This window comes from Prinia subflava, chromosome 2 (assembly GCF_021018805.1).
Source record: "Prinia subflava isolate CZ2003 ecotype Zambia chromosome 2, Cam_Psub_1.2, whole genome shotgun sequence".
Taxonomy (NCBI): domain Eukaryota; kingdom Metazoa; phylum Chordata; class Aves; order Passeriformes; family Cisticolidae; genus Prinia; species Prinia subflava.
Genome location: NC_086248.1, coordinates 35,696,698 through 35,715,910, shown reverse-complemented (window position 1 = coordinate 35,715,910; position 19,213 = coordinate 35,696,698). Strand labels below are relative to the sequence as shown.

Here is a 19,213-nt window from a genome sequence, read left to right as displayed (position 1 = left end):
ATACATTATATACAATTGAGTGATCAGTTCCTTCATTGGGTTTTCCTTGTAAATGAGACTCTTCATTGTCGATGTGAATGAAGAATACCTTCCATAAAACACCCAGCCAGTTCATCAGCTGCAGTGTAGCCTCAGTGTCAGCCACTGGAAATTCCACATGTAAAACAGAACTAACTTCTGCTTTTAGTCTATCCCACTTAAACCATTTCATGACTAGCTTAAGGCTAATTTTGAAAAGAAAAAAAAAGGCAGTTCTTTTAAAAGTCTGTTTTTTCTCTTGTCCATTTTTATGGACAACATCACACAGTATCAAGTCTCTCTTTTGAGCTCTTACTCTCTGAGGGCTGGATTTTTGTGGTGTCTTGTCGAGGTAATCCATAGAGGTAAATAGAAATACACACCAGGAGAGCACCCAGGGAGAAGGTAACAGCTGAAAGGAGACAAAATAGTTTCAATAAATATGTTCATATAAGAAACTTCAGCAAGCCATGTAAGCTATGATACCTGAATGACAGTATTGAAGTTACCCAAAACTGAACAAGACAGCAAGCTGTTGATAAGTCACAGCATTTAGCTTCTAGCTGTAGCATTTAGCTTTAGCGCTGTCACTGGGATCTCAAGTGTTTACAATCCCCACACGGTTCCAATTAGTGTCATTAGCAAGAATGTGGTGGTGGTGGTCATAAAAGCAAGAGTGAAGCATCTCCTGCAGTCCCAGGTGCCATCTGAGCTTACATTACAATGAACTTAATAATAAAAAGCCAGTGGATGTGATAAAGTAGCCTGTGATAACACCATTTTTGCCTTTCCATGTCAAAGACAGGGTTATTAGGGAACTCTGTTAATGAGGCCTTCACAGAAAGCTCATTAGTCCAGGTTTGATTTGTGTCAACTGTCAAGAAAACACTGCCCAAGTAATTTTTTAAAATTTTTTCATCCCTTGCTTTATGGCGCTCTTTTGCAGCCAAACAGTGATTATTCCCTCCTTCTGCAAGCTTTCCTTAAGTTTTGTCTGACTAATACTCCATCAAAAAGCTAGTTTTTCCAGCATTTTCCTACACCATCTTTGGATTAAGGTAGGAAACTACCCACAACTGAACAGTGAAGGACTGAGCAGGGGTGCTGGGCACAGTATCAGACAGATTTGACTGGGGAGAAAATCCTTTGTAGTTCCAGAACAGCCCAGAGCCATCTGGTGTTTCCTCTCAAAGACATTCACCACATCAGTCAGGCACAACCCCAGCTGCTCTTTGACTTTCTTACATGGTGGTGTCCACAGCAGATGGGGAAAATAAAAGTTAATGCAGTAGTGGGTGTAACTCATCAGGGATATGTAAAGCCCTTGAGGAAATAGCTGAAGAATTAATTTGGCACTGGCTATACTAAATCCATAAGAAAGAATAACCCATCAACAGCAGTCTCAGGTAAACAGCTGTATCACACACTAAACTGTATCAGAAAGTGATGCACGAAAATAAAGCTGTTTAAACCTGAAAGGTTCTTTCTGTTTGAAGTTGTAGCTGCCTCTGAAAGAACAAAGCGCCGATGCCTTTGAAAGCACAGAGTCATCAGGCACCTCTGTGCACCACAACAAGGACCCATGATGCATTAGTGCACAGGAGTCCTGGACACGGCTTGATGCTAAAACCAGAAAAACTGAGAGAGGGCATAAATTGTGGCTCTGCTGTGAGCTGTGTACAGCAGGCTGGACGGGCAGGAAACGTGCACAGCCATCCAATCAAAGGCAAAAAGGCACTTACTGATCTGGAGGCCGAAGAGGATGACTGATGCCACAGTAGAGAGAACAATAGCTGCCGCTGCAGAAAAGCCTTTCATGATGTTATCTGTGTACTTAACAACCACCGAGGTGTAGAGGCCACCCACGCTGGCCAGAACTGGGAAGAAGATAAGGTGTTACCATAAGTACAGGTGCAGTAGGTTACTCTTGAAATGATGCATTTTACTCCACTAGGTGCTCCTACTTTGGGCTCCATTGCCCTAATCAGTGATTTAACAGATCATTCAGTGGAATGGGATGTCTACGTGGCACCCAGTAAATAAGATATAACTCATTTAAACATGATCTACTTGCTAGTCAATTATTAAGGCTGCTGTTTCAGCACAATTTTAAATTGAATAAGTGAATAACTTTCAAGAAAAGGACACTTGAAAATAAAATCCTTCAAAACACAGCTGAGAGTGTGTCAGACTGAATTTGTAGCTTCCTGCAATAAGTTGTATCATTGTTAAAGAAGAAAAACAATGTCATAAGCCTAAAAGCACAAGATACTTACAGACTACAAACCAGACGTAGTATGTGTAGCCATAGAGAAACCCTTTCTCAAGAACTTTGGCTCCATCTGACATGTACACAACAAATAAATTCACCACAATCCCAGATAAGTACAGCTGAATGTTCCTCACCCACAAGGAAGTATCTGAACTCTTTAACACCTTTTCAAAATAAACTCCTGAAAAAAACAAAACAAACAAAATCCCAAAAATATTTCAGTGAGAAGAATGATTCACAGTTTATTGCATGTTAAAACCACACAAGCTCCTAGAGCCAGCAAACTCTCAAGGTCACTATCCTTGGAAGACCATTGCTGAACACCAATGATGGATCCACAGTTGGTGCCCCCACTCCTCAAGGCCCAACCCTTGGCCTGTTGAAAAGATGCAAAGGCATCCCATGGGAGTACTTCACTGAACTCAAGGGGCATTTTCCACCCTGTACAAACTCATTTACATCTGTGTGAGCATGAACAGGCTACAGCAAAGGGACTATGAAAGTTCCTCTCCTACATTCTCAAGTACTTCACATTTGTAACTAAGTTAGCGCTATAAGGAGTTACTGTTGTTTCACAGACCCTTTTGTTAAATTATTTCAATTAGGCTGTTACGTTTAAATGCAGTTAAAACCTTCAGGCTTAAACCATTGGTCAAGTCCGTGCCTAAGTTTAGCAAGGGGATCCCCTTTGACTCAGCGGGAAGGTCTCCCTCAATCCTGTTTCTCCTTACCCTTTCCTGTCTCTACCCTTTTTCAATCTACAGCCTCCATGAAAATAATGTTATGTTGATTCTAGTTTTCAACTGATTTTAGTCCGATTTTTCTCGGGGGGTAGGGAAGGAAGGGAGCATCTATATTACCTCAGTACTGAAACTGAAAACTCCTCAGGAGCTTTGTGCTGGCCAAGCACTTGGCAGAGCAGCTTGTTCTGAAACCACAGCTTTGGGAGATTACAAGAGCAAATCAAAACAGAGGCCTTCTGCTAATTGAAACTACAGATTGATTTTAAGGAAGTGCAATTAATTTTAATCTAAAGCTCTAATTCTCTATACCACATTGAAGAGCATTATTTTTATGCTCTGCATTACTGAAACTCCCCAAATACTTCTTCATTATTCTACTTGGGAGGCATTTGTTAGACTAAGAGGCAGACATTTGGCAAGGCCCACACCACCTGCCATTTTAACCATAGCTCACCCATCAGGACACGGCCAAGCTCTGGAATTTCCTCCACATTTCAAAACAAAGAGAGCAGTTTGCAGGATTCTCACCAGCAACTTCCATGAGTTTCTGGTGAGAGCCCTATTGACTAGAAGTTTATTGGTGATTAATATCACACACGCTCCTTCATACAGTATGAGAAAATAATATGGAACCAAAGGTGGCACAAAGACTCGTGTGTTAGAAGCCCTAGGCACTTCCTCCCACCCCAGATTCCCAAGTTAGCTTCAAGGAAGGTCTTGCTACTCTTTTATTAATGAAAATTTCATCTTATAATTTAATAGAATACAGTATTTATGGTGAATAAATGAAAAGGCAGATCTATATTTCAGGGGTTCAAATAATTATAAAACCAAAGAAATAAGATATTATCTCATAAAAATATAAATTTTTGAAGTGTAAACAACAACAAACTAGTATTGTCAATGACTGCAGCCTTGAAAATAACCCAGAATAATTACCTTGAGATTTCTGTCCCTTAGAGGACCCACAGAGCACAACAAGGTGTAATCAACATAACAGATATTTGGTTTGAGTATGAACCATGCTAGTAAATGTTATAAATGGAGAAAACAGTAGGCAAACCAATAAAACTATGCTTCTAGATTTGTGAATATATGATTCACAAATCCACTAGGCAAGATGAAGGGAAGAATGGGGGCTGATTAGAAGAACTTAACTCTTCAGAGATGTTTTAAGTCACAAAGGATCTGCCATTAAATTATCCCTCCAATGCTTTTAGAAGCATTGTTGGGGCCCCAGATACTTGGAAATTATCAAAGGATCAGCAATCTGAAGAAAAAACTTCCATCTCTAAGTGACAAAAACACACCACCTTTTTTCATTTTGCTGGACTAATAAAACACACTGTAAAACATGGTCAGTCCAGAACTGGAGGTCTAATGGCAAAATAAGTGCTTCATGTGAGCGTGTGTCGTGGTTTGAAGGGAAGTGAGTTTTTTTGGAAGTAGTGGTCAAACCAATTAGTCTTTAGATCTGAATATTGGCACCTTTGTTGGCCACTAAGAGGTGGACACGCCTCTGAGGACACGAGGGGTTAAAAGCCGGATTTCCCAGCAGGACTCCCTCTTTCCCTGCTCTGCTTTCGGAGAGGGAGCGTCTTCTCCTCTCCCCTGCCGGCCTGGCTAGGCCGGGTGGGGGAGGGGAGCAAGGTGGGCCTGGCTGTGCAAGGTGGGCCTCGGGGTGGGGAACAGAGGGAGCTGGAGTGGAGCTGGTCCAGCCTCCATCTAGAATGGAGGGGTGGAGGGAGAACTTTGGAGGTGCCTTCCGTCCCCCCCCTCCCTGTCCCATCCCGTTCCCCCCCCCTTTCCCCCCCCCCGGTCCCGTCTCTCTCCTCCCCCCACAGAGAGAAGGTGCCGAGTTGGAGCTGCTTGTGAGAACTGCAGTGTCTGCGATCGCCTGTGCCTGACCTTGGTGGTGGGAGATAAAAGCTTTTAACTCTTTCTAAGGCAGAAGAGAGTTATCCCTGGACGCTGTATTCTCATAGTTGGTGGTTTTAGAAGAGAGAGGACAGCCTGGGACCGAGAGGGTAATGTGAGATGAAAAGAAGCCCCTTCGAGTGCCGGAATGAAGAGGAGTGGCTTATGAGGCCGGACTTTTCTTGCATAATGATAGCCATAGACGGACCCTGGACCCTCCTGACTATAAATAAGACTGTGTTTGGGTGGATGTTTTTGGCTCAAACCCAGAGACGTTCTGGCCTGCTTCTTGGAGCCCCCGGCCCCAGGGGTAAATGGGGGGGACCTGAGTCCCAAAATGAGAGGATGGCTGGTTTTTGGTACTTGGCCAAAACATCCTTAAAAAGAGCCCTGTTGCAGTGCAGGTCCATGGACGGCAGTGAGAGTGCCGGACATGGAAAGGAGGGTGTCACCCTGGCAGACCCTTCCAGGCAGTGCCATGGGTGACTTGGGAACACGGGATGGTGGACCTGTGTTTCCTGTGGGGGGGTGGTCTGTGGTGCGAGAGAGACTCCTCTCGTCCTGGATGGAATGTGGATTGTCTGAATTTTAAAGGATGATGATTTGGATTAGGAACCCAGGGTTGTTGAGGGATTAAGCAAGTAGATGAAGGTAATGTGCTGGAGACAACTGAGTGAGCATGTATGGAATGGAATTGGGGGGAGGAGAAGCAGTGTTTTTGGGAGGTTTTCTCTTCTGCTTTTGGGTGGTTGGGTTTTTCTTTCCTTTTCTATTGTCCATTGTTATGTAATATAATAAATTGTCTGTCTGTTTCAAGAAGTAGGCCTGCTCTGCTCTGTTCTTGACCACATCTCACAGGAGTTCATTAGGTAAAATATACCCTCATGGGTGCATTGGCATTTTGTCAAATGTCAACCCATGACATTTTTGGTTCCCTGACCGGGAAATCGAGATTTTGTAAGATGAAAACTGTGAGATGGGATCAAAGAGGAACAAGAGCAAAGCATGAAATAGGTGATAACATAAATGTATGAATGTAATGTTGGTGTTAGTTTATAAATATGTGTCCTCAGAGGGCGAGGGGTGGAGTGTCGTGGTTTGAAGGGAAGTGAGTTTTTTTGGAAGTAGTGGTCAAACCAATTAGTCTTTAGATCTGAATATTGGCACCTTTGTTGGCCACTAAGAGGTGGACACGCCTCTGAGGACACGAGGGGTTAAAAGCCGGATTTCCCAGCAGGACTCCCTCTTTCCTGCTCTGCTTTCAGAGAGGGAGCGTCTTCTCCTCTCCCCTGCCGGCCTGGCTAGGCCGGGTGGGGGAGGGGAGCAAGGTGGGCCTGGCTGTGCAAGGTGGGCCTCGGGGTGGGGAACAGAGGGAGCTGGAGTGGAGCTGGTCCAGCTTCCATCTAGAATGGAGGGGTGGAGGGAGAACTTTGGAGGTGCCTTCCGTCCCCCCCCTCCCTGTCCCATCCCGTTCCCCCCCCTTTCCCCCCCCCCCCCGGTCCCGTCTCTCTCCTCCCCCCACAGAGAGAAGGTGCCGAGCTGGAGCTGCTTGTGAGAACTGCAGTGTCTGCGATCGCCTGTGCCTGACCTTGGTGGTGGGAGATAAAAGCTTTTAACTCTTTCTAAGGCAGAAGAGAGTTATCCCTGGATGCTGTATTCTCATAGTTGGTGGTTTTAGAAGAGAGAGGACAGCCTGGGACCGAGAGGGTAATGTGAGATGAAAAGAAGCCCCTTCGAGTGCCGGAATGAAGAGGAGTGGCTTATGAGGCCGGACTTTTCTTGCATAATGATAGCCATAGACGGACCCTGGACCCTCCTGACTATAAATAAGACTGTGTTTGGGTGGATGTTTTTGGCTCAAACCCAGAGACGTTCTGGCCTGCTTCTTGGAGCCCCCGGCCCCAGGGGTAAATGGGGGGGACCTGAGTCCCAAAATGAGAGGATGGCTGGTTTTTGGTACTTGGCCAAAACATCCTTAAAAAGAGCCCTGTTGCAGTGCAGGTCCATGGATGGCAGTGAGAGTGCCGGACATGGAAAGGAGGGTGTCACCCTGGCAGACCCTTCCAGGCAGTGCCATGGGTGACGTGGGAACACGGGATGGTGGACCTGTGTTTCCTGTGGGGGGGTGGTCTGTGGTGCGAGAGAGACTCCTCTCGTCCTGGATGGAATGTGGATTGTCTGAATTTTAAAGGATGATGATTTGGATTAGGAACCCAGGGTTGTTGAGGGATTAAGCAAGTAGATGAAGGTAATGTGCTGGAGACAACTGAGTGAGCATGTATGGAATGGAATTGGGGGGAGGAGAAGCAGTGTTTTTGGGAGGTTTTCTCTTCTGCTTTTGGGTGGTTGGGTTTTTCTTTCCTTTTCTATTGTCCATTGTTATGTAATATAATAAATTGTCTGTCTGTTTCAAGAAGTAGGCCTGCTCTGCTCTGTTCTTGACCACATCTCACAGGAGTTCATTAGGTAAAATATACCCTCATGGGTGCATTGGCATTTTGTCAAATGTCAACCCATGACAGTGGGAAGGAAGAACAGGAAGGGAATTTGAATAGAATTTATGTTTTCAACATATAAGCCCCAAGGGCACAAGGAGCTCTGTGGATGAAACACAGTCCCCCCCAGCTGCCCCAGAGCTTCAGCTGCCAGCAAGGAAACCCAAGCTGCAATCCTTTTGCAGGAGAAGAAAGCCCTAAGTGTCTCAGGCTGCCTGCATCAGCCTGTCAGTGCTCTGAATCTGCAGATCTCTGGAAGCACAGCTGTTGACCCACATTATCCGGGAAAGCGGGAGTTTTAGGAGACCCTGAAGGCTGTATTTTGTCTTGCAGCTTGGGAGCATCTATTTAAATGAGGAAATTCATAACCTTCCAGGAAAATCTGACTGAGCTCTATAGAGTTTTATGTAGTATTTCTGCTTCAAAGTGCCCATTTCACTCAAAAGACACCAAATAAGAATGACACTCTCCTCCTTTCCTCCTCTACCCGCCAGAATGTTCTTCTGTGAATGATGAGCATCTATGCACAACACAAGATTATTCTTGCAAGATTTTACAGTACTAGAGGTGGGTGATAGTACCTTGTTTTTTTACAAGGGAGGGGGGAAGAATCCAGTTTACATTCAGGGGAATATGCTGCTGTGAGCCAAATTTCAAATTAACAAGTAAGTTGCATTTCTTTATTTCTGAGCACCAGTTCATTTGGCCTAAAGTTTTGGTGTCCTTCTCCAGAAGCCAGAGAAAAAAACTACCCTGAGGGGAGACACTGGTTGTAAAACAGAGCAAAAATAAACAAATCAAAAAATCCTTCACTGAGTTCATCCAGGCTTCCTGCCACTATTCTACCCCTCTGCCTTCCTCCTGCTCCCACTACATCCCAGTTAGATTTTCCACCTACAGAACTATGGCAGTGTGTACCTCAGGGCTGAGCTGGTACACAAACTGAGCGAGGAGCTCAGTTCCCCTTGTAAAAAAAATGTAAGTATTTCATGTGATCACCAAAGGGGAGCTATTCACTGCAAAGTAAACTTTATAAAATTGATGTATGTTAATTAAATGTACAGAGTGAGATATTATGCTGCTCCCCACAGTCTTATTCACAGCATTTGAAAGACAATTCCACTTGCAAACCAGCCCTCTATGTTGCATCATGTAAAACCAATGGTACATGCTCCTATCATTTGCTTGACAATGGGAGTAATCATGTTATGAATCTGACATAATTACCAAAAGTAGAAGATAATTATGGGCAGAGGGAACAAACTATTAGAGGAAGACAGTTAACAAATGTAGAATGTTCAGTTTTAAACCCTGTGGGTTCTCCAGTCCTTTAGATGCAGCCCATGTACAGAAATTATACTGTACCTGCAAATCCTGAACACAACACTGCCACAGCAATCGCTCCAAACCCTAGCCATGGGTTCTGCTCCACCTGCAACATCAACCAGTATCTTAAAAAGCATCCAACACGTCAGTCATTCACAATAATCAATTCCAGAGTGCTGTGGTTTAACTTCAGCCAGCAATGAAGCACACCCAGCTCCTCGCTCATTCCCCCAAGCCCTACCCCAAGTTGAGAGAATAATTGAAAACACAAGATAAACTTTGTGGGTTGATAAAAGCATAGTTTAATAACTAAATCAAAATAAAATCTACTATTAATTCTAGTATTAACAAGTGGAGAGAGATATAAAACCCAAGAAAACGAAATGATACACAAGACAATTGATCACCACCTGCTGACAGATGCCCAGCCCATCCTGCAGTAGCCATCAGCCCCTCCTGGCCAAATTCCCTGATTTTCCACACTGGGTGTAATGTTCTGTAGTATGGAATATCCCTTTGGCCAGTTCAGATCAGCTGTCCTGGCCATGCTCTCTCCTGGTTTCTTGTGTCCCTCTTCACTAGCAGAGCAGGAGACATTGAAAAGACCTGGACTCGTGGTTAAGCACTACTGAGCCACAACTAAAACACCAGTGTTCCCAACACTGTTCTCATTCTAAACCCAAAACACAGCACTGAACCAGCTACTAGGAAGAAATTTAATTCTATCCCAGTCAAAACCAGGGCACAGAGCTACTTCATTAAGTAGAGCACAAATTAGCATTTCAGTGCAGTACCACATGCACGTGCTGATGCAGGGCTGTCCCTCAGGCCAGCTCAGTGCAGCTGGGTGGTGTTCACTTCCTGCAGGTCCTCTCACAGTGCTCACAGGCACTGTCTGCTTGGCTGTGGCCAGTACTCCCAGGGGCAGGACCCACCTTTCCCACTAAGGCAGCTGAGCAGCAGCTAAGACCTAAGAAACACAAGACACTTGTTTCTCCCTGCCATGGTATTAGCTCAGTGCCTCTGAAGGGTGTGTTCAAATGACACACACACTGCGCTGGAGTTTTGCTTCTAATTCCTCCCAGTGCTTTGATTCCAAACTGTCTGTTCCAGAAATTACAATATTACCAAGGCCAACTGCTGGAAACAATCTATTACTCAGACACTCCTAGGATGGTGCATTAGACTGATTGTGATGGCTGTGGTACTTTATACCAATTGTAGCAATCAGTTCTGCGTTTCTAACAAGTGAGACCTGAGCAAAACCAGGTTTTGCCTGAACTGGTACACAACAAAGATGAAAGCCAATGATCAAGGGTTGTTTACTCTTTATCTGAAGAGGCAAAATATTAACTCTTACCTGTACTTTTGTGGCCTGAGCTGGCTCCCACTGAACAAGGGTAACACCACCACACAGCATGAAGACAGAGAACCACTGCAACTTACTAAGGGTCCGGTTCAGCATCAGCACTGTACATAAAGCTGTGCAAGGGATTTTCAACTGGTACGTCACCTAAAAAAGATGGGAATGTAGTGTAGAGGTCAAGGTTTTATAAACTCCTCCAAAACAAGAAAAAAAAAATAGAAAATTCAACTACAGAATTACAGATTTTTATATTCATTGATTTCCTACAGATCCATCGCCAACTACAACAAAGTGAATTTGAAGTGACTCTAGCAGTGAGTGGCTTAGCTCAGAAAGCCAGAGCTCTGCAGTAGAGTGTATGCTCTGAATAGAACAAAGCACAGTTTCGCTTTTAACACTGAGGCTGAAGAGAGTGCTGTGTGCCAGATACCTGACAAGTGTGCCTCATGAACCAGGAAAGAGAAATGTATTTCCAGATCTGTTACTGACAGAAACCTGTATTACCTGGTAGACTGCAGCATCCAAGTTGCTAAGAGCCACAAATGCCATGTTGTTTTGGAGAGCGTACACCACAGATGGAACACTTAATTTTAGCAATTCTTTAGGACTTCCGAATACATTTTCTTTTAAAGATGTTATTAACCTTGTCAGACTTCCAGTTTCTCTGCAAAATAAAATATTAGAGTAACCAAGGGCATTCCTAAACTGGTATTTTAAAACAGAAATCAAATCAATGAATCCCTTGGAAGGGCGGAAAATTTGTCCTCCACAATCAGATGTACTTTCTGCTCATAAAAGAGAAAAAAAGTTGACTGGCAAAAAACAAGTGAAGTTTTCAAGAAGTAGAAAGCCCTGAAGGTGAGACAGACATGCTGCAATCAGGAAGTTAAATGCATTAATGTGTAGCAGTGTGTCAATATAGGCAGTGGAACAGAAGGCTGTTGTTCACGTCTCTCCTTTTTTAATGTGTGTATTAATATTTGTATGTGATGTCAAATACCCATGATTTTCCAGATCTCCTTTAAACTGGGCCTCACAATAGTGTCAAAAAAGGATTGTACCCTTGCACACTACTCACCTAGAAAAATCTCTCACTCCTCAGTCAGCCATGGGCTCCCAGTCTCACTGGTGCTGTGGGAGATGCTGGACCAGCAGCAGCACACACATGAAGAGGTCTGGCAGGTTTGTGGGGGCTCCCTGCTGCCTATCCCTGTCTTGGCATTTCACACCTCTCCTTCAATTAATTGGAGTGTGTGACAGAGCAGGCAATGGGGAAGAACATGTTGCTGCTGGCTGCTTTTGCAGTTTGCTACTCAGCTTTTCACAGCTGCCCTCTGCATTACTGGTTCTCCCTTATCACTTGTACATCAGTCTGACATTTGCTGCTTACTTGTTGCTGCTGCTCCAGTGCTCTCCCCAGTTGTCCCATGGTTTCCTTTTCCAATCTTCTCTCACTTAGCACTGACCATCTTGTTCCAACCCCCCTGCTATGGGCAGGGACACCTTCCACTACACCAGTTTGCTCCAAGCCTCATGCAGCCTGGTCTTGAACACTTGCAGGGATGGGGCACACACAGCTTCTCTGGGCAGCCTATTCCAGAGATTCACCACCCTCACACTAAAGAATCTATTCCCAATATCTAACCGAAACCTATTTTCTTTCACTTTAAGGCCATTTCCCCTTTCATAAATTCATTACTCCATTGACAAAGCCAATTCCTAGGTATGAAGAGCTGAGAGATACTAACAACTATCAGTTATGCAACAGAGAAAACCCTTTTGTTAGAAAAGCTGAAGTTGAAACTTGAGTTTGCAAAACAGCTCTGCTTTTCTTCATCCATTGCTAAGTAGTTATGTACCAGCTCAGAATGTGGCAAATGCTATTACCAGATGGTGAACAGGACTTTAAATAAGCATGAGAAATGGAGAGTACACTTGAGTTAACAATTAGCACAGCTTAAACTATCCTAAGCTTCTCTTTTGAACAACGATTCTTTGGCATTCATCCATTCATTATGCCCTCCGGGAGATGCCTTAAAATTAAATAGTGAAGGTATCATGTAATAATGTGTAAGAAAACAAATTTGGCAGCTGGAACAGTGGGAGAGTTGTACTCTAGTATCCTGCATACTGCAGTTACCAATGTAGTCTCTTTCAAAAAGAAAAGGTACCTACACAAATGTATCCTGCTGTACAGTAAAAACAGATGGTAGTCTATCTTCTGACTCCTTACTGAACTACAAAGGCACCTTGCCTTGGGTGAGACAAATGGGCTAGGATTTAAAACTGAAGGAAGCTGTAAAGGAGACACAGAAGGAAGCTGTGCTGGAATTGATGCTGTTCAGCATACTCATAACTGATCTGAAAGGGGAGGTTACTAGAAAGCTGGGAACTTTTGGACCCACCAGCATGCCAGACATGCTACCAAGGAGAGGTGAGCATGGTCTGATGGATGGTGTCTGCTGGTGCCCATCTCTCCCTCAGCTGTGGAGAGAAAAACCCCACCAGCTGACCAGATCAGAACAGATATTATAACCCCCAAACAGCTCAGTGAATCTGATTCTTCCCATTTTAATTGGTAAATAAGGCTCAGGTGTCAATAAATGAGAAAGAACCATAGTAAATTACTACCCCTGTATCTAGCAACCTTCTCTCATCTAGTTATGGGCACCTGCCAAAAAGATGCAAGTAGGTCTTGCATGGCACCAGCTCAAGGATGGCATCAGCTTTGGAGAAATGAGCAGAATCCTTAGGAAAGGAACTGAAGCCAAGAGAAAAAGCACCTTCACCCCTCTGCCTTATGCCATGGCATGTTCCCATCCGGAATACAGCATAGTGCTCCGGCTCCTGTTTCAAAAGGGATGTAACAATACTGGAAATGCTCTAGGGATGGGTACTATGACGGTCCCAGAAAAATTAAACTAGGACTCCTGGCTTAGAAAATAAATCGGTGATAAAAACACAGATCTGTAGAGATATGAAAAGCAAAATGATGGAGGAGAGATTATTTGTCATATCTGTCAACACAAGACAACAGGATCCATAAGTTTCTGCTAAGGAAATCTCAGCTCATGCTTGTCCCCTTTGGCTACACTTCCATTCTACACATCCTCTGCTGACAAAGGGAAGATAATGGGCTACAGAGACTTTTTGCTGTCCAGGACTGTCCTAAAAACATCAGCATGCTAAGACTTCTTTCTGAGTTAAAAGTAATTTCGTTTTTAATTATTTCAAGTAAAAAAGACCATTCATACATTTAAGGAACACAATATCACAGACCCTTAACCAAAGGGATTGTTTACCCTGCTGCTCTAGGTGTACTATAAAGAGCCTGGGTCCCAGGGGCACAAGATTGGACAAATTACACACAGGTGAGGCTACCCAGAGGTTCCCCCACTATCAGGAGGTGTGAGCTGCTGCAGTCTCCGGGGAGCCAGTGGGATCCTCACTGGTCACACCAGTGACAACCACGTGTCAGCAGAGTCATCTCTGCCAGCATTTGATGGAGTGAGAAGCCCATGGTGCATGAAAAGAAAAATAGAAATTCCTCACTGGTCACACCTGCCTTCTCTAACACATTCCATTTAATGAAAGGTTTTTAAAAAAGGCAGTTTGTCACAGTTGCCTTACCAAATTCAAATATTGTCTCACTTCTAAAGCAAGTAAAATGCCATTTGTATATTAAGAGGAAAAGAGCTGATGAAAATCTGAAGTACATCATGTGTTTCCATGATCCTCTAGCACATAACAGCCAGCTGATGTACCACAAGCCACAAAGAGAGACAGAGAGCCTAAAAGAACAAATTGTACCACAGCAGCAGGAACTGGGCTTTGGAAAAGTCCAGAATATAAAGATTCTTTCTAGGAAGGGAAGCTTCCTAGACAGGGAAGCTGAGAGAAAATGCAGCAGACTGATAACCTCCCTACTTGAGATGCTCATGCATGGACTGAAGTTCTAGTTCTTAGCAGCAGTCTGTGATTACAGAAAGCAGTATTTTTTGATCACAGTCTTTCAGCACTGGTTTGCAGATTATTAGAGACAGCAAAATGTCCGTCTGTAACATTGTTTGGGGAAATTTATTAGTAGGAACATAAGAATTGTATGTAACTCAGCAGATGATGGCTCACAGCAGGTGATCAAAGTCCAACTTTCTTCTACACCATTTCAAAGACCCAAAACATCGTGGATAATCCATGCTGACATTCTGAACTGATTCCAAAGCATACAAAAATGGAAAATATGTAGAAAGGACACACCTGAATATCATGCTGTATACAAAGCAGTTTCAGTTGATGAGGACTCCCAAGCTCCAACCCACTCTGAAATTACCCTTCTACAGCACAATTATCCAGCCACATTCTCAGACATACCTGCACTTCAGCACCCGCGAATCTGAGGTTAGAAGCAAGGACTGGTTTTCAAAACACTGCTCAGCACTCCCACACTTACTTAGCCAGGATGCCCACGCTCAGGAACAGCTTGATCACTTCAGCGACACACACAGCCGTCGTGGAAAAGTAGAGCTCTGTCTCCACCGTCCTGGTGTAACGCAGGGCCACCGTGTACGCGGCAGCCACCAGGGTCATCACCGTCAGGCAGTACAGCTTGAACAGCAGGCTGACATTTTCTGAAACAAAACAGAGGAGAGACTCGGCATGACCCCCACTTTAATTTAAGCATTGAAACAGTGTGTTCTCCAGCTGGAGGGATGTATCAAACACCACTGTGTCAGCAGAGACAGTAATGACAAGGTTAGGATAACACTTCCCATAAAAAAGTCTCGATTAAATTTTACAGCCTTCTCAAAGAAGCTTGTACAGGAACTCCAAGTGTTTGAAAATAAGATGCTGTCTTGCAGTCGTAATGATCCTCCATTCTAGAAAAAACTAATTATACATTAATATTTATCTAATAACAATCAAAATGTCTTTCTGTGCCTTCCTGCTCTTTAGCTGACAGTAGGCACTCCCTCTGAAATGGCAGCTGATCCTCTTCCTGTAATATACTGAACTCTGACACAAAGAGTGTTGGCAGACTAGCAAGAACAAAAGGAGAGGAAAAGTTCAGTATCAGCAAAGAAATCTAGCAAATCTTAATAAATAAGGCAGCATTTCCATCAGCCCTATTTTCCACCTAAGTTATTAAAAGAAGAAGATTTTGCTCTGAATGGTGATGGGACTTCACACAAGGGGCTTTCCTGAAAAATTCCCTGTAGAAAGGTCTAAGGTTAAGGCTCTTCCAGTAAATTAAACCACACAAGGACTGTGTATCATTTGTGTTATCCCCTCTGTCCTCCCCAGTGCTATACTCCTACAACAGTAGCAATACTTGTAACAGTTTTGAGCTGGACCAACTACTATCCTGCCAAATTTAAAAGTTAGCCTGTCCAAGGTCTCCTGGCACAAGGCAGTTTTTTGTCCATCCGCGCTCCTCTAAGGTCTGAGAGTTCCATCAGGCCACTCCAGTGCATTCCCAGGTCAGGGAATAGCTAAGCCTGCATCTGAACCAGCAAAGAGAACAACACACAACTCCAAATGGGATTTCTCTGCACCAAGGCAAGACCCAACAAAAGACAGCAGCAAATGTGCAGCTTCTACAAAATCCTTTTTCAGACTGGTAGATTGTTATGTTTGGCACACCTCTGCTGGGTATTGGTCATTCAGCACCACCTTTGGGGCCACTGTCATGTTCTAAATATCCTAAAGAAACATGTTTCAATTGGTGTAAGTTTGTGTTCCTCTGCTGATTAGGTAATGAGATACAGGACAAGTAGTTTTGTAATAATTGTGTTCATTTAATAAAGGAATGAGATGCTGAATGCAGTGTGACCAATGCTTTGGTTCATGTATCTTTCAAGCCAGAGATGTCTTCAATTGCATAACACTTCAGCAAGGTATAGTTAATACCTCCTGCCACTGCAATCATTTAAATTAGCTACTTCCTTATAGATAAAAATCTTCCCCACGTCAGTAACCACTTTTAAAAGGTAGAGCAAATTAGTTTTTGGACTAACAATGCTTAGAAGAGACTTACGAGCTGTAATCCATTTTTAAATTAAATTTGGATTGTGGGGAGGGAATCCAAGGGCATAACAACCAGAAAATATAATTAACCCCATGTCGTTTGACAAAAATGTATCTTCTAACGATGTTTCAGTGCTGACAGAAATTATATTAACGCTGTGATTTGACACATGAAGATTTTAAGTCTATGCACCACCAAACTAAAACTAAACTTAATCCTTGCCTCTATTAACTACTCTTAAAAAAAAAAAGAAAAAAGAAAGAAAAAAAAAAAGAAAAAAAGAAGAAAAAAAGAAGAAAAAAGCTACAATTTGGCAATGGTTTGGAAACTTGGGTAAACCAAATGTAGCAAGACATAATGAACCTAGTATCTAGACTAGAAGGTTTGAGCATCATGTAAAAAGGTATTTGTAATTCTGTTCAGCTGGACTTCTCTTCAGCCTGACTCACATCACTGTATCAGTACCAGTGCAGCAAGTGGAGCAGAAGAAAGCACAGCTGGGGCACCCATAACTTCTGCTGATAAATCTGAATTTATACGCACCTAAAGAAAAGAAGAGCTGGAAGAAGCTTTTGTTTTTTACCCAGTAAATCGTACCTGGATGAAATGATTTCTGGCAAAAAAGAGACCAGCCAGGCCAAAAGCCTCGGGATACAAGTGCGGGCCTCCCACACAACTCCATGGCTCATCCAAGGCTCCGCCAGGGCTCCTGGCAGCCTGGCACGGGAGCACGGCCCGCTGCCTGCAGATGTTCCGGGCTGCCGGGCGGGCACACACCGCTGGGAGCTGCTGCCCCTCAGCCCCCAGGCCCCGCCGAGACACTGCCGGCAGCCCTGGGCAAGGCCCGCATGGGGAGCGCGAACAGGGGCAGGCAGCGCCTTCCTGGTGGATTTAAACCCTCCTGGCTTGCCCGAGGTTGTGGCTTCGGGACCGTGTGGGCTCTGGCCTCGCTGTACACAGAATCACTGGGAATCAGGGAATCAATGAGGTTGGAAAAAACCTCTGGTGTCAACGAGTCTGACCTATGACCGACCAAGTCAACTAGACCGTGCCACTAAATGCCACATCCAGTCCTTCCCTAAACACCTCCAGGAACGGTGACTCCACCACCTTCCTGGGCAGCGCATTCCAGCAACTAATCATCCCTTTCGTGAAGAAATTCCTCCTAATGTCCAACCTAAACACACTCCAATAAGCACCTGGGTGCGGCGGCGTTTCTAGGGACGCCTGCGGCGCCCACCGGGTGGGTGCAGGGGATGTCGCTGTGCACTGACCGCCTGCGCCCCGGCATGAACCCCAAAGATGCTGCGCCATGGTCAGACGCTCCCAGAGGGGAACTGGCGGCGGAGGGACGCGACCGTGGCTGATCCTAAAGGCGGAGGCGCCCCGGGGACCCGGCAAGCCCCGTACCGGGAGCACCCGCCGCCCACACGCCGGGACGCAGCGGTGCCACACCGCGGGGAGAAGCTCCCGGGCGGCAGGGTGGGAAGGCAGGAGGGGAGAGCCCCTCCCCAGCGCGACCCCGCGGCCCCGCGTAGCCCCTTCCCCCCCTTCGCTCCCGCGGTGGTGGCGCCCGGTGCCACAGCCCCCAGCGGGGAGGACAGTTCCACTCGCTCTGGCAGGGGGGAGGCGGGGGGAGCCTGAGCGCGGGTCGCGTTTCCTCTCGGGAAGCGGGTGGGCATTGTCCCCGTTCTCCGGCCGTGCCGCCCACCGGGAGCCGAGGGACTCGCCGGGAGCTCGGCGCCGCCGCCCTCACCTTTCGGAGGCGACATGGTGCTCGCCGAAGGCTCCAGGACCGCCGGGCCGGAGCCGCCCGCCGTGCCCCGCCGCTCCTCCCATCGCACCATAGAGTGCGGCGCGGCCGCCCAGAGCGCCCCGCCGCCCGCGCAGAACCATCGAGTCGAGCTCCGTCCCGCCTGGATATCCTGGAGAGCATCCTGCTCCGCCCGGCCGCGTTTGGGAACTGTTTCATTGGCAGCGGACATCCAGGAATATCACACACGTATTTCTCATTGCCAGGAGCAAGCTCGTAGCCACCGACACGTTTCTGCCGCGACAAAACCGACATGGAGGTTTTCCCAGTATTTTACAGCACTGCAGTGCCTTCTCCCGTGGAAAGAACAAAATAGAATAAAATGAAATTTCAATCATTAGTTTACTTTTAAATAAAATGTATTTCTGGATTCTTGAAATACCCGCTTGTTGGTAGGAACTGTAATATAAAAGCCTCGAAGCAAATGTTAATATAGAGAGATCACAGCAAGAAAAAGTGTTTAATAAAGAAACGATAGGGTATTTTTCTCTACTTAAAAAAAAAAAAAAAAAGCTTGCATCTAGTAATTGCATTGATATTTTAATTAATAAGTCTAATCATTAGTGCCTGCTCATAATTTAAAAACATGGAGGAGCAGCACATCTAGCTGCTACTGATTAGTTTATTTTCCCAACAGAGAAAATCACTTAGACAAAAACCATTTAGCAAAGTTCTTTCTTAGTGCTCCCCTCACTCCCCTCAAACTCCTTTGTTTTTTTAATAATGCTTTGGGGATTAGTCCCTGTTGTGTAACTTTTAAAAGTGAGGCCAGATACCTTGGAAAACAAGAGAATCCTGCCACAGAAAAAAATCACTCAGCAGCTTGAATCTTCAAGCTGTATTGTCACAAGCTTGTCTAGCTACGAGCCAAGAAACCACACTGCATCACAATGCACACACAAAAAAAAGAGATTTAGAAACCTCAGCACACCCTAAACAATCACAGTTGTGCAGCTGGACATTGTGCAGATAGCAGCTTGAGGAAGTCTTTATTGTCATGAAAAGAATCTCTGTTTTAAAGTACCCTGTTTCCATTTGAGAAAATGTTTTTTCCTGAAACTCAAATAATTCAGGTTTTCACAAACAGAAATACTATCTGCCGTTGCATTGATCAGACCTGGCACATATTGCTTTGCCATAATGACATAAAGCTAAAAACTTTTTCTCTGTTGTGCTTTAGTTTTTCAACCACAAGCAAAACAGAGCTTTCAAACAGGTCCCCTGGAGTCAAGTTCCTG

The 19,213-nt window shown here is 44.9% G+C and overlaps 1 protein-coding gene and 1 long non-coding RNA gene across 2 annotated transcripts; one reads left to right on the top strand and one right to left on the bottom strand.

The window, feature by feature from the left end:
- Positions 1 to 251: 251 nt before the first annotated feature.
- On the bottom strand, positions 252 to 18,208 carry SLC35A1 (solute carrier family 35 member A1). Its single transcript, XM_063389625.1, has 8 exons — positions 17,919 to 18,208; positions 14,588 to 14,765; positions 10,642 to 10,801; positions 10,132 to 10,284; positions 8,811 to 8,877; positions 2,295 to 2,471; positions 1,761 to 1,895; positions 252 to 430 (listed from the first exon to the last, which is right to left on the bottom strand). The coding sequence occupies exons 1-8, from the start codon at positions 18,145 to 18,147 to the stop codon at positions 300 to 302; spliced, it is 1,230 nt and encodes a 409-aa protein (XP_063245695.1). The 5' UTR covers positions 18,148 to 18,208; the 3' UTR covers positions 252 to 299.
- LOC134546654 (uncharacterized) lies at positions 2,478 to 5,769 on the top strand. The gene is made up of 2 exons (XR_010079230.1): positions 2,478 to 4,702; positions 4,878 to 5,769. It is a non-coding gene; the product is annotated as an uncharacterized LOC134546654 (long non-coding RNA).
- Positions 18,209 to 19,213: the final 1,005 nt, after the last annotated feature.

What these genes read in the sequence shown, in the direction of transcription:
- SLC35A1 (XM_063389625.1), bottom strand. Translation starts at nt 18,147, where the DNA reads ATGTCCGCTGCCAATGAAACAGTTCCCAAACGCGGCCGGGCGGAGCAG. An exon ending in CACCATGTCGCCTCCGAAAG is followed by an intron (nt 14,766 to 17,918) that starts GTGAGGGCGGCG and finishes GTTTTGTTTCAG; the next exon opens with AAAATGTCAGCCTGCTGTTC. An exon ending in TGGATGCTGCAGTCTACCAG is followed by an intron (nt 10,285 to 10,641) that starts GTAATACAGGTT and finishes CATCTTTTTTAG; the next exon opens with GTGACGTACCAGTTGAAAAT.